This window comes from Schistocerca cancellata, chromosome 3 (assembly GCF_023864275.1).
Source record: "Schistocerca cancellata isolate TAMUIC-IGC-003103 chromosome 3, iqSchCanc2.1, whole genome shotgun sequence".
In the NCBI taxonomy this organism is placed as follows: domain Eukaryota; kingdom Metazoa; phylum Arthropoda; class Insecta; order Orthoptera; family Acrididae; genus Schistocerca; species Schistocerca cancellata.
The window spans coordinates 281,268,875-281,284,440 of NC_064628.1; the positions used below are offsets into that span (position 1 = coordinate 281,268,875).

General features: G+C 46.0%; 1 protein-coding gene across 1 annotated transcript in view; it reads right to left on the bottom strand.

Annotated features, from left to right (window-relative positions):
- Positions 1-4,465: 4,465 nt before the first annotated feature.
- The window catches only part of LOC126176263 (uncharacterized), a 204,797-nt gene continuing 193,696 nt past the window's right edge, over positions 4,466-15,566 (bottom strand). Inside the window, exon 8 of the mRNA XM_049923410.1 lies at positions 4,466-5,605. Within this exon, the coding sequence (XP_049779367.1) occupies positions 4,979-5,605 (627 nt within the window). The 3' untranslated portion in view covers positions 4,466-4,978. The remainder of the gene's footprint in view (positions 5,606-15,566) is intronic.

Sequence of the window (15,566 nt, forward strand, 5' to 3'; positions counted from 1 at the left end):
GAACACCAACACGCTACTGCAGATGCGAGCAAGTTCGAATTAATGTTGTGTTTGTGTGGAAAACGTTTCCATCGGCTCATGGTATTTACTGCTAACAACTCAGTTGCGTCCTTTTCTCTCTTAGCTTTCAGATTTTAATTAATTTGGTTTATTAGGATTTATTCCCAGTAACTGTACGTAAGCAGTGATACGTCCGTGATCACGTTAATACAGTTCGTGGCTACTGTACTCGATATTTTGAACAACCGTTGCTTCTTAATGTTACATGCTGTGTAATACAGCAACATGGCGTTGCTTTACCCTTTGTGTAGTATGTGTTGGTTTCGTATTTGTATAACTCTCAAACTCGTAGTTCAAATCAGTGAACGACGAAGCAAATACCAAGAGTGAATGGTAACTTGTCTGTGAAACACGACACAGGTTTCGTACCAGAAGCATCTGCAATGGTGCGCAGTTATCCTAATCGCATTGCACCCAGGAAGTTGATTTGATTTCGGATAACAAGCCGAACGAATTTTGCTGTAACTAATCACTTTGGAATAAGTATTCCTTACGCTCAACCAGATACCGTGATCAGTCTCTGGCAATTCGTTCGTCTTCTAGTCTTTAACTTGCGTAGTGATCGATTGAATTGGCTGAATTGTGTCTCAGTTGCGGTTGAAATTGTCAAGACTGAAACTAATTCATAACGTCCACATTCCAAATACCAGAAATTTATCTGGTACCACCGTGGCTTTGATCCTTATGTGAATTAAATGGTAGCGAATACAGTGTGTTCTTACTTCTAGTTTGATTGTTAAGAATTGTTCACAAACGATTGTAATACTGTTAACCTCATTTTATCTGGAGAAGCGAGCATCTATTGTGATTGAAGTACAGCTTTTATTGGCGGTAGTAAACAAACAAGTCCAGAAAGGATACTATAAGATGCATTAGGAAATTTTCGATAGTCTGAAGGGAGCGCATTAGGTTTTGAATTTTTCTGTATTTGCTTCTACTCTAGCCAAAGGTGCAGTCGTGGATTATTACTAAAGTTTCTGACCACATTTTCATTTACCTTGCAGTGAGATCTATCGTCTGTTAATGGATACCACATCGGCTAATAATTAAAACAACTGGCTGATTAGAACGTCATATCTGGCTATTATCTGTTACACAGGACAGCTCTGTGCTGGGAAATAACGGTTCCTTAATACCTTCGATTTTTCTACGAAGTTGACACCTTCTTCGATACGTTGGAAACTATCTTCTGGCAAATTGACGTATAGATCAAAGCCACTGTGGTAGGAAGACAAGGTATTTGAAATGTAGACGTTATGAATTAGTTCCAGTCACGACGATTTCAACGGAAACTGAAACATAACTGAATCAGTTCAATCGGTCACTAAGTAGGTTAAATATTGGAAGTTCCAACGAGCTGCTACAGGTTGATCACAATATCTGGGTGAGCGTAAAGAATAATTATTCTAAAGTGATTAATTACAGTGTAATTCGTTCGGCTAGTAAACCTATCCCACATCATAAAAATAGGAAACCAACACTTACTGTACAAAGAGTAAAGCAACAGTCTTGTTACTGTAGTCACAGCACGTAGCAATAAGAAGCAACAGTTCTTTAAAATGTCGACTACATTAGCCACAACAGATCACAAATCTATCAATTGCTTACCTACTGCTACTGGGAAGAAACTCTAATAACTAACTTAATTAAAGCCTGAGGGCGAGGGGAGAAAAGGACGTAATACCACGAGCGGATGGAAACGTTTCCACTACAAAGACAACATTCATTCGACATTATACATATCTGCTCTGGTATGTTGGTATTCTCAGCGAACACAGTTACAAAGTTCAATGAGCTCACAAACCTAAGGAATTTTTCCGTAAAGAGCCGCGGGAGACCAAGTGTTCCTGACATAAGAACCCTTCTATAAACATCTCCGATCATCCTCTAAAAATGTGCCGATTGAGTTCGGACTTTCGGGGTATGGTTAATGGAACATTAAATTAAAATTTCATTCGATGCAACTCCGTCACTGCATTCTTTCGAGGTGAGGGGAATTCATTTTCATATGTATTATTTCAGAAAGTTTGCTTCTCTGAAAGTTCCGTTCTGTGAGCATAACGGGTAGGCAAATATAGCAGTGGCACTGGAGATCAGTATTTCGTTATATTGAGTTGTTGATAAAATGGGGTACAACTTAAACTATCGGTGTTTCTGAGTGTTGTTCATAATGCACCATGCTGAGAGAACGTTCTGATGGAGAAAACGTCGAATTAGAAGCAAAGAACGTTTCTGCTAGGGGAAGACACAACAATGAGGTGATGAGTAATATAAAGAGAGTGAGATACGAAATGATTACAACAGATCTCATATATAAGGTATATAGTCGGAGTAAATAACAAGAAATAATCAAATGATGTTAGTGGTAATAGCAAGCAAGTGACTGTTCGAACGGAAGCGGTTCTGGAAGTGTGTGGGTGGTAGATATTATGCGAACTATAGAACTGCATATAATAATAATCAACAACAGTCTAAAACTAGAATGCAGGAATAGCAGAACGAGCGGCAGTTGACTGGGGGCTATGAGCATGGGACGGTGGCGTGATGAGCAGATGTCTAATAGCCCCAGCAATCTCTTATATAGATGCGGTCTAGCATTATTATACGACCGGAGGTCAAACAAAGCTCCAGGAGATCCGCAGACCTAATTTGAAGAACAGGGACTGTATCTGGAGCCAACTAGAGGCATTTGTACCAGAAGAACATGAGTGTCCAGCATTGGACGAAGTAGCCTGCAATCTGGACTGCGTCAGTTTAGCACTTGAAGAGTAATATACACTAGTTTTGGTACGAATTAAGTAAACGTTGGGGTGGAAACGATTTTGTACATTCAAGAATGTCGGTGACGAACGAAGTATGAGAAAAATTAAATTACAAACTGGCAAAAACAGCTTGTACCTATAAAACAGTAGCAGAAATTTATTAGAGAAAGACACTGGACTATGGGGTACTATCACTGGTGTGCATTCTGTCAAGATGGAGAAGGAATATCTAACTTTGGCTCCAAATTATAGGAGCCAGATCTATTGAGAAAAGTGTCGATAGATTTTCACCAATTAAAGGCCGCAAGCTCGTTCACGACTCCGCCGACATTGCTGTTACCGAATGAGTCATCCCGACACGCCTCAGATCGGCACATACAGACGCAGACTGTCAACACTTTTCAGCGTCCTCGCAAACTGTTCGGAAACTATTCCTGTATGTTTTGTGATATTGCCGCACTTACAACGATAGAAAGTTCCTTACAAAAACAACCATTAGGTTGTGGGTAAGCGTTTGTCTGCTATTTCTTTATGGTTCCGAGGATCTTACCCAGTTATGTATACTGGGGTGCAACTTGTGTGTTTTGGAGAGGTACCACAATTCCGTTTTATCACGTAATTTAGAATGTAGACTCAACAGGAGAGTGTGAGATTCATTGCGGATCCTTATCTATGGTCTGTAGTAGACTTAAAGTCTCGCAGTGTCGACACTGATGTCAACGCGCTGGAGGAAACTATGTTGGGTGTATCTTGAACATCAAGGTATTGCATTATGACTGCTGCAACGCGTCACAAATTATAATGTTTGATAAAACTGCAATGTCCTGCAATGGAAGGTATCACGGTGTTGTTATATACCTCAGATATTCCACAAATCTTTCTTATTCAGAAATCTTTTGATCGCGTTGGGTGTATTTATGACGGGCTACCGATTTTGACTACTGAGTTATCGTCAGCATGAGCGTCTTCTAACATAATACGTGATGTCATCTAGCAACCTCTGCAGTGCTCGAGGGTCCCTGTTCGTCGGCACACGAGGTTTGCCTGTTCTTGGTTTAGTTATGGTTGTACGTCCATGTTTCCACTTCACAATCACTTCACCATCAGTCGACGGGGTGCTTTAGAGAGGTTGAAATGTCCCTGATGGGCTCGTTACTCAGGAGTTATATCCAGCGACTAGACCACGTCAGAAGTCACTGCTTCTCTACGGAGAACGTAATACCTGCCACATTCTTTTATACTGGCCAGTCCGCCTCTCATGCCATCTAGTGGTCAACTCCGCATTACGTAGGAGTGTCCGAATACTTTTGATCAGATAGTGCGCCCGATACTGCAAGCGTAGGTCATAGGGTGTGTTGGAATTTACATAGGAGCCATATGAATTTATAGGTAGTCTCTTATTGTGTGGGGCCCCGCTGATAACATCGCACTGAAATATAACATCGCAGTGAAAATTTCAATCCGAACAAAGTTATTGATGCTACTCTATTGCTATTAAGCGAGTAAATGGCGGATGAGCAGGACAAAACCGAAAGGGTCTGAAAGGTGGTAAGCCATTTGGCTCGTCTCTTTTCATTCATATTCGATAAATAGACTGTAGACGACTTGACTTACACAGGGTGTTTCAATTCCTTTTTTGAGCCAGCAGAGATGTGCGCTAGATGATTACTTGATATGTTACTTTATTAAGGAGATTCTGATCCTGAGGTGACTGGTTAGACGCGAAATTGGTTAATTGTGATAAATACACCAAACGCGATCAAGGCATCTGTGAACGAAACAGCATTTTTAAAAACCGGGTGGGGTGCTCCAATTTCATGAAGTCAAATTTCGTTTTCATAAATATCTCTGCTGTAGAGAGATGCCGGAACGTATGGAGACATGGCATCTCGGATACGAGCGTCATATCATCAGACGTCAAGGGTTTTTGACCAGTGGGTGGGACAGCAGGAGAGCCAGTCTACAGAGAGTCGCGGCAGTTAGAGGTCAGTGGTGGGGTCGGTGGCCCTGGGGTGACTGCAGACGACGGAGAACTTGTCGTCGGCAATGCGCGTGTCGCTGTCTGCCGAGCTGCCGGCGGTGGAGGAGGACGCGGTGCGGCCCCGTCCCCAGTGGCGGTCGGAGGCTTCAAAGTCTCCGGCCGCCGACTCCTCGTGTCAGAAGTGCGACAGCTTGCTGTGGACGCGCGGCGACCCGCCGAACGGCAGCCCGGCGTCGGGCGAGTAGAAGTTGCCGGCGGCGGCGCCGGCGCCGGGGCCCGCCAGGTCGGCGTTCACGGAGGCGTACAGCCCCTGCTGGGAGCCCGCGACGCCGCCCAGCGCCGCCGCCGAGTTGAGGGCGCAGGCGGAGGCGGCGAGCGAGCCGGGCAGCGCGCTGGCCAGGTGCGAGCGCACCGCCGACGACAGCATGAGGTAGGTGCGCGGCACGAAGACGGCGACGACGACGCAGCAGGCGGTGGCGGCCAGCCCCGAGGCGAGCGCCGCGTCGCGCCACGCGTCGCCGGCCAGCAGGAAGGCGGCCAGCCAGCCGGCCCAGACGGCGGCGCTGAGCAGCGCGGCCGCCAGGAAGCACGCGCCCTCGCGGTAGTTGCGGCGAGAGCGCGCCGCCAGCGGCGACACCGACACCAGCAGCAGCAGCAGCAGCGCGTCGCAGCCCAGCTGCAGCGACAGCGCCACGCCGCCGCCGCGGCACGCCTCGCGCTGCCCCGCGCCCGACGGCCACTCCAGCCAGAACTGCAGCACCAGCGTCGACGGCGTCAGCGCCATCAGGAAGCACAGCGAGCTCTGCGGGCACAGTACCCGTCTCCCTCAGTCGAAATCTTTTTCTTTCTTTCTTTCTTTCACTTTGCGCCTGAGTCCCGCAATGTGAGCAGGGTCGGCGTGGTTACAACGGATTTGGCAAGGTTAATTTAAAGGCGTAGCCAAATGCCCTTCCTGCTGCCACCCCATATCCCCCAGGAAGGAATCAGTGTACCCCAGCTGTCTGCATCTAGTGTAAACTATGAAATAGTGCGGAAGCATTACAGATGTCCGGGTGTCGTGTAACTGAGGCGGGATGTGGGGACCAGCCCGGTATTCACCTAGCGGGAGGTGGAAAACCGCCAAAAAACCACATCCAGGCTGGCCGACACACCGGCCCACGTCGTTAATACACCCGGCGGTTTCGATCCAGGGCCGGCGCGCCTACCTGAGTCCAGGAAGAAGCGAATTAGCGCCTTCGGCTGACATGCCGGTTCTCTTAGACGAAATCTCCTCGGGCAGGAAGTGATGTGTTGAGGCCCCCTTGCAAAGAAAGGCACACATTTAGCCAATGCCACGAGGCCTGCAGCTGTAGCGGCCGCCAGTTGTTACAGACCTTCAGCCACGCCGCTACAACACTTGCTCCTAGCACTATGCTCCAGTTTAGGACAGCTACCTTTTCTGTGGCATCGTTTAATGCGAGCTGACAAGGAACCCCTTTAGTGCGAGGCCGTAAGTTCAATCTTTAGTAAGGCTTGTCTGGAAATGTTATGTTAACAATCACGACAGGAAGAATGTAAGCTAATAATGACTCACCTCGGTTCTGAGAGTTCCGGAACCTGTGCAGAAATTTGAAATAGAGATCAACATAAACATCATTTTCGCCGACATAAAAGTTTTCAGCCGGCCGGTGCGGCCGAGCGGTTTTAGCCGCTACAGTCTGGAACCGCGCGACCGCTACGGTCGCAGGTTCGAATCCTGCCTCGGGCATGGATGTGTGTGATGGTTGGTTGGTTGTTTTGGGGAAGGAGACCAGACAGCGAGGTCATCGGTCTCATCGAATTAGGGAAGGACGGGGAAGGAAGTCGGCCGTGCCCTTTGAAAGGAACCATCCCGGCATTTGCCTGGAGCGAGTTAGGGAAATCACGGAAAACCTAAATCAGGATGGCCGGACGCGGGATTGAACCGTCGTCCTCCCGAATGCGAGTCCAGTGTGCTAGCCACTGCGCCACCTCGCTTGGTATGTGTGTGATGTCCTTAGGATAGTTAGGTTTAAGTAGTTCTAAGTTCTAGGGGACTGATGACCTCAGAAGTTAAGTCCCATAGTGCTCAGAGCCATTTCAACCATTTGAAAAGTTTTCTGGGTTTGGTACTGCGTCATAATGTAAAAACTGCTGCTGCTATAGAAAAACCAACGTTTCGGCCACGATTGCAGCGGCCTTCTTCTGGGTCTAATGGCGCGTTCTAGCTATGCAGTGTCCTTTATATTTCGTTGTTAGTGTTCACTGCGCATTCCATTACGTCATAATTTCAAAAGGCAGTTAGTTTCATTGGTCACTTGAGGAAGAAGGAGAGGGAACTTTATTTTAATAGGTTATTGCGATGGAGGGAGAACGTGACCTCTGTTGTCCATTGATTGGTGGCCACCGTCGAATGAGAAGTTTGCTGATGTTTACCAACTTCTGGGCTTCGGCCGCGCGGCGGCAGTTACTCACTGGTAGTGCTCGTGCCTCGTGTTGACAGTGCGGTCTGTTGGGCTCTGATTGCTGCCAGCCAAGATGGGGCAAGCCTGAGTCCATCCTCCCCGTTCATGTTGTTAGGGTGTTTAAGTATTTCGATGGCCCTTTTTATTGCTCATGAAAACCACACATTGCATATTGTACCACCATACAGCGAGATCTTCAGAGTTGGTGGTCCAGATTGCTGTACACACTGGTACCTCTAATACCCAGTAGCACGTGCTCTTGTATTGATGCATGCCTGTATTCGTCGTGGCATACTATCCACAAGTTCACCAAGACACCAGATTGTCCCACTACTCAACAGCGATTCGGCGCAGATCCCTCAGAGTGGTTGGTGGGTCACATCGTCCATTAACAGCACTTTTCAGTGCATCCCAGGCATGTTCGGTAGGGTTCATGTCTGGAGAACATGCTGGCCACTCTAGTCGAGCGAAGTCGTTATCCTGAAGGAAGTCATTCGCAACATGTGCACGATGGGGGCGCGAATTGTCGTCCATGAAGACGAATGTCTCGCCAATATGCTGCCCATATAGTTGCACTATCGGTCGGAGGATGGCATTCACGTATTGTACAGCCGTTACGGCGCCTTCCATGATCACCAGCGGCGTACGTCGGCTCCACATAATGCCACCCCAAAACAGCAATGAACCTCCACCTTGCTGCACTGGCTACACAGTGTATCTAAGGCGTTCAACCTGACCGGGCTGCCTCCAAACACGTCTCCGACGATTGTCTGGTTGATGGTATATGCGACACTCATCGGTGAAGAGAACGTGATGTCCATCCTGAGCAGGCCATTCGGCATGTTGTTAGGCTCATCTGTACCGCGCTGCATGATGTCGTGGTTGCAAAGATGGACCTCACCATGGTCATCGGGAGTGAAGTTGCCCATGTGTAGCCTATTGCGCACAGTTTGAGTCATAACACGAATTCCTACGGCTGCACGAAAAGCATTATTCAACATGGTGGCGTTGCTGCCAGGGCTCCGTCGAACAATAATCCGTAGGTAGCGGTCATCCACTGCAGTAGTAGCCCTTGGCCGACCTGAGCGAGGCATGTCATCGGCAGCTCCTGTCTTTCTGTATCACCTCCATATCCGAACGACATCGCTGTGGTTCACTCTGAGATGCCTGGATACTTCCATTGTTGTGGGCAGTTCCTGGCACAAGTAACAATGCGGACGCGATCGAACCGCAGCAGTGACCGTCTAGACGTGGTTGAACTGCAGACAACCACCTTCCCGGTGGACCGACTGCAACTGATCGGCTGTCGGACCCCCTCCGTCTAATAGGCGCTGCTCATGCATGGTTGTTTACATCTTTGGGTGGGTTTAGTGACATCTCTGAACACTCAAAGGGACTGTGTCTGTGATGCACTATCTACAGTCTCCGTCTGTCTTCAGGAGTTCTGGGAACCGGAGTGATGCACAATTTTTTTGACGTGTGTACATCCGTTGTGCGACAGAAAATCAGTGTCCTGTTGGTGCAGAGATCAACCTTCTGTGGGATGTATGTATTACACTCCACAAAATGTAAGTCGTCGACATTCAAGAAATGTTCAAAACAAACCACTGATTTGCACCATGAGCACAGAGTGAAAAATGGTGTGCCACAGTGATCACAGAGGTTCGTACCATCAAGATCGAAGGCGAACTCCTTGGGAGTTACAAACCGTGCAGAACATTGAGCTAGGTATGCGTTCTTTACAATGTATATAAAATCATATTGGTGCAACTGAGTGATGAGAACTAATGGAATATATTGGCATGCAACTGAATGCGAAGCAGTCGGTCCTGAAGCTTATCTCTTAGCCCATTTTCCCATCCTTGCCTGCTGTGACGTAAATATTTCCTACTGCTCTTTCAAGATCACGCACACGAGAAAGAATCGTAGGGGGCAGAGCGCCTCCAACTTCCCCAGCACAGTAAATAACTTCCCACACAATTTACCATCCAGATTAATAGTCGGCATAATTGAAACGAATGCATTAAAGCACTGGTGTTAGTTGATCTTGATAGAACTATTTTGATACCTCTAATTTCCAGAGTTCCTTTTGTCTGCCTTTCCTCTTTAAATTTCGATTGGTCACAGTTGACAACAAATTCCTTACTGAACGATGGGATAAGTTTATGTATCTCATCTACAAATTTTCGTGCCGAATGCGCTGTTTGGTGTGCATCGTCAAGATGACGCTTTGTTTGAAATTTATTTATCTTACGTGTTCCAATTCTGTGGCAATGTTTGAAGTTACGCAATCATCCCCTGCTTCCCTTGAAATCCTTGTAAACTATGTCGCGCAATTTAATGGATAATGGATAATGAAGTAGGTCAATATCACGCACATTCTGTAAATTGTATGGAGCATCCTTGAAACATGCAAGCACCAGCTTTTCTAATGAATGAGCCTTGTCCTACCTTGAATATCAGTAGTTTTTCTTATGCACTATACGATCAAATTCTTACCGACTCTTTCGAAATCTGTTCACAATTGTTTCTTTACCACACTGCGGATGATTTTCCATATAAGTAATTATGTTTAGTACTCGCTCCTCGGACAACGATTATCCTTTACTACGTCGCAATGGAGACGGGATTTGTGACTCCTTGTCCGACAAGGGTGATGACACCTATTTAAACATCACTTTCATTTCTTAAGCGCGTATCGTCATCATCGAACTCCTCATGAACATTGTCCGCACGATCGAGTGTATACGGCATCACACATTCCACTGATTCATGTTGCACAAAAGCTAATATTTCAAGTGCCACTACTTTCTTACTCTGGGAAGTTCCTGGGGCTTGTGGGGCGGCGAGTTTTACTCTCGTTGTAACATTAAAATATTTGCTGTAATAATGTTTTTGCAATTCAAAATGTTTGAATCAGTTTCAGGCTTTTAAAATGTTGTTAATGCTGTCTTTCGCCGTTCTCAACACTGGCTCTCTATTTACCTTTTAGCACCCAGAAAGTGATTTAATAAAACGTGGAGCCTGTAAAGAGAGTTCCTAGTGCCCACTTCATCTGAGAATACCATTATAGCTGCAGCTTATAGCTCTGAGGAATAGGAGATTGTTCAGGATTTCTAATCAAAACGATTTTCCAAAATAGTTGAGTATATTCTGAAATTCACTGATAACAAACACAAGTATCCCTACAACCTAACTAACAGAGCAGTTCAGAGTCTAATGCGCTGATGCAACTATAAATGTCCGAATTAAATGTTAAAAGAATGCTCGCCAAGATTTGATGAGAATATTTCATCAAACGCCACGCTATAATAGTTGGTAGAATGTCTGTCCCGCGACGGCACGTGAAAATACGACAATACGCAAACTGAAGCTAGATAATGCAAATCATCTCAGAATTAATCCTTTACTTGAAATGCTTTCACGGTTCCGCGTATCTCTAGTAACTTAATACGGCACCCGAGGCTGTTTGTAGCAGTGCTTCCGAGCGAAGCGACTCCCGACACAGCTGACGTGCTATTCAGCGTCTGGAGGGAACTGGGGCCTTCCTTCCTCGCGCAGCGCTCTTATATATATAGCCGCGGTGCGGACGGCTAAGAGAACGCCTGTTCAAATCGGCTCTCCCGACTAGCCGCTGGGCTAGTAACGCACCACTTCAAGTTACATAATAATTTATAGCTTCTTTTGCTGATGGCCGATGAAGCTCTTAATTTAAACGTGCATTCAGCACGCAGGTAAGTATTGATAATAAAATTTTGACGTGGCTAAGTTAACTATTTTTGGCGAGAGAATTAATTAAATTACGCTGCACGCAGCAGATGAGCTCTGAACTGGCCCTTTTGAGATCCGCTATCGCTATAATTTTATAGGTATTCAAAAGAAACTTTTCACATCTTCATAGTCATAGCGGACCTCCAACCTATTTAAATCTAAACATCCTAGCCTTATGTATTAGCCTACTTAATCTATCTTGCTTCCTTCAGTTTTGAGACGAAAACCAGAAAATCATGAATTTCCACTAAAGTCTTAATCTGTGAAATCCAAAGTACTGTTTTTATTAAATCATTATGAAAGATGAATCTAAATATAAATTTTGAAGTCTCTAGCTCTTTTCTGTTGCGCCAATGATTTTTTCAGAAAAACGTACAAATTTCAAAAATGGCTGAAGTTATCGAACTGATATTTAACACACATTAATTTAGTATTATTCCTCACATGCTAGAAAAGTTTTAGGTCATTAGCTTGATCTTTAAGGTATTGCGCAACATTTATGAAGTCAGAGCTAGTTACAGCAGACTAGCTGGCACACAATGGAAACTGATGTGAATTTATTACAGCGTGAGTAGGCTGCTTCCCTACAGGCTCCTTTCTGATGAAAAGTCACCTGCCGGCCGGAGTGTCCGAGCGGTTCTAGGCGCTAAAGTCAGGAACCGCACGACCGCCACAGTCGCAGGTTCGAATCCTGCCTCGGGCATGGATGTGTGTGATGTCCTTAGGTTGGTTAGGTTTAAGTAGTTCTAAGTTCTAAGGAACTGATGACCTCAGAAGTTAAGTCCCATAGTGCTCAGAGCCAAAATGTCAACTTCTGCGACATATAATGCGCAAGCAGTTCAACTACGCTCTGTAGTCTTATGCTGTGCTCACCATTGGATACCTCCAGTCCCGCTCCCTCAAGCCATTAGCAGCCAGTACTATGGTTGCATGGTAGACAATATGTGGGGCTTCTAATACTGTAGCCATCATTGGCCTTTTGCAACCTCACACGCAAGGGGTTCCTTGTGAGTTTTTTTTTTCATTTCCTTCCTTACAATTACATGGTTAATACACAACCGGACTAAATAATGTATGCAGAAATGAAACTTCACGTATTGAGAAGATATGTGATTTTCATGATTACAGACTCGAATCAAATTTACAAAGAATGCGGCAGTATGAGCCGAGTTACCAATATGATGTACCACTCACTCTGGCTTGAATGCATGCACTGATTCGTTTGGGAAAGATGTCACTAAACCATTGAATACTCTCATGATGAACCTTGGCCCACAATAGTTGTAACTAGTCTTTCATGTCCCGGACACTGGCACAGGGGTGGAGTTGATATGTGAGCTGTTCTCATATGTTTTTTACTGGAGACAGGTCTGGAGATTTTGCTGTCCATGGGAGTACCTTAACATCAAGCAGACAGTTCAGAGATAAAGGTGCTGGATGTGAACAGCATAGCCGTGTTGAAAAATGGCACCACGATACTGTCGCATAAGAGATGACAAGGGAGGACGCATTATGTCTGTGTTGCACCTCTGTGCTGTCCGAGTTCCCTCAGTCACTACTAGCCGTAGTCATACCCAATGGCTCATCTCATCGTGACACCAGAAATAACGCTGCTGTGACTCCCCAAAACATTGGAAGAATGGGACCTCCCCCACGTAGCCACACTGCTCGGCTACGACGTTCGTCAGGGGTAATGTAGAACCCCCTTTCATCGCTGAACACAATGCAACGCCATTCATCAGTAGTTCATGCCTCCCAGTCAAGCTCCAAATGCAGCTGCTTGTGTTGCGGTCTCAAGGATAACCTACAGATGCAACAGTAATTCTCTAATACGGCCACTCTTTGTCTGTGACTAGTAGCGCAAAGTGACACAGAATGTTTCAGGAGATCTATTATTGGTTCTCAGATGGCCGGCTCAGACGTCAAGATGTGACACTGCGCTTGGTGCCCGATATGCTCCCTTGTGGTGCTTAGACATTGTCGACAGGAATCTTGACTATCGGTATTCCTGACCTCACGTTCTCAATCAGAGCAATACTGCACCGCATTCGAATGCTCCAAAAATATGGACATTGCGCCGTTCGACCAGTCGTCGAAATGGAGGCCTACAATGACGTCCCATTCAGACTGTCAGGTGGTGACGGCGCTTCGTCATACGCGTGTCAGGCCCCTCTGCATATTTCACAGTGATCACTCAGTGCCGGCCGGTGTGGACGTGCGGTTCTAGGCGCTTCAGTCTGGAACCGCGTGACCGATACGGTCGCAGGTTCGAATCCTGCCTCGGGCATGGATGTGTGTGATGTCCTTAGGTTAGTTAGGTTTAAGCAGTTCTAAGTTCTAGGGGACTGATGACCACAGATGTTAACTCCCATAGTACTCAGAGCCATTTGAACGTTTTTTTTTTATCACTCATTGCATGGCGCTTTCCACGACTGTTTTGTAACCCACTAGGCCCAGTAAATACACTAAACGTGAACAACGCTAACGCACTCTGATGGCCGTTCTACCTGCCGTAGAAAATTGCGAATGTCCGCTGATTGTGTGTATGTGTTCGAAGTTACGAGGGCTATTCGGAAAGCAAGATCCGATCGATTGCGAAATGAAAACCACAGTGAAAATACGATTAAGATTTGCATAAATGTGTTGGACAGTGCCTCTAGTATGCCCGTCAAGCGCGTCACGTTGCTCATTTTAGTTGTGAGCGCACAGTGAGCACGTGAAGGCGTCTAGAAAATAGTGTCTCTCTCTATGTACAGGGTGACAATTATTGAACTATATGCAAAAAAACGCAAATTAGTTACAATCTACAACCTGAACACACTTTATTCAACATGTATACGTCATTGCAGATGTTCGGCATTAGGTTATGGCGTGTTAGATATGCCTGCCATCATTGGCGAAGATGTGGCGCAGTCGAATAGCGAAATTCTGCATGAACCGCTGAAGTGTCGGAACATCGATTCTGTCGATGACCTCCTGAATTGCTCTTTTCAGCTCAGCAATGTTTTTGGGGTTATTGCTGTAAGCCTTGTCTTTAATGTAGACCAACAAAAAGGAGTCGCAGGTGTTCATATCCGGAAAATATGGCGGCCAATGGAGGCCCATGACATTGACCTCTGGGTACCCCAGAGCCAGAATGTGGTCCCCAAAGTGCTCCTGCAGGACATCACTCTCCTGTTTCAGTGGGGTCGAGCTCCCTCCTGCGTGAACCGCCTCTTGTCGAAGTCAGGGTCACTTTGGATAATGGGAATGAAATTATCTTCCAAAACCTTCACATACTATTTAGTTGTCACTGTGCTTTCACGGAATATCGCATCAATAATTCCGTGACCGGACATCGCACACTACGCAGTTCAAATGGTTCAAATGGCTTTGATCACCATGGGACTTAACATCTGAGGCCATCAGTCCCCTAGAACTTAGAACTACTTAAACCTAACTAACCTAAGGACATCACACACATCCATGCCCCAGGCAGAATTCGAACATGCGACCATGGCGGTCGCGCGGTTCCAGACTGAAGCGCCTAGAACCGCTCGGTCACACAGACCGGCCACACCACGCAGTCACCCGTTGAGGGTGAAGAGACTTCTAGATTGCGAAATGCGGTTTCTCAGTCCCCCGAATGCGCCAATTTTGCTTACTGACGAACCCATCCACATGAAAGTGCGCTCCATTACTAAACCAAACCATACAAGCGCATACTAATTCCCAGCCTGTCCCGCAGCCAACTCTGTAGTTTGAACATCCTAACGCAACCAGTTCAGAAGTTTTTTTTTCTTTTTTTTTCTTTATTGAATATCAATTCCCCCCGAAGGGGGCGGGCTGGCAGCAGCTTAGTATGCCGCTCTTCAGCCTACAGAAAGTTCAAGAGAATAAATAATGAAAAACAGGCGATAAAATCGGAGACTTAAAGAGTAACATGGCGAAAAGAAATCGTGGAACTTAAAACAAACAACAGAGGGATGATGATGCTAATAAAATACATACGAAGCAGACAGGGAAAACAATAGACAGACAATTAAAAAACACGGCGACAGTCTGGATTCTGTTCGCAAAAGACATAAAATTCACACCTAGCAACAGCATGGTTTCTGTTCGCAACACGAGAAAGACAAACAACACTGAATAGTCACTGGAACACTGCACTAAAAAGTTGGCAAATGTGACATACCACAGTCGAGAGCAGGTGGGGGGAAACTGGACAGAAGATGGGAAAACAAAAAAGGGGGCAAAGGAGAGTAAAAGCGAAGGGGTAAACTTCAGACGTTATGACGATTTAGTTTCATATAGTCCAATAATTGTCACCCTATGTGAGTGCTTGTAAGAGATTTCGCCTCATTTCATGCAGCCCACACAATGTACACTACTGGCCATTAAAATTGCTACACAGCGAAGATGACGTGCTACAGACGAGAAATCTAACCGACAGGAAGAAGATGCTGTGATATGCAAATGATTAGCTTTTCAGAGAATTCACACAAGGTTGGCGCCGGTGGCGACACCTACAACGTGCTGACATGAGGAAAG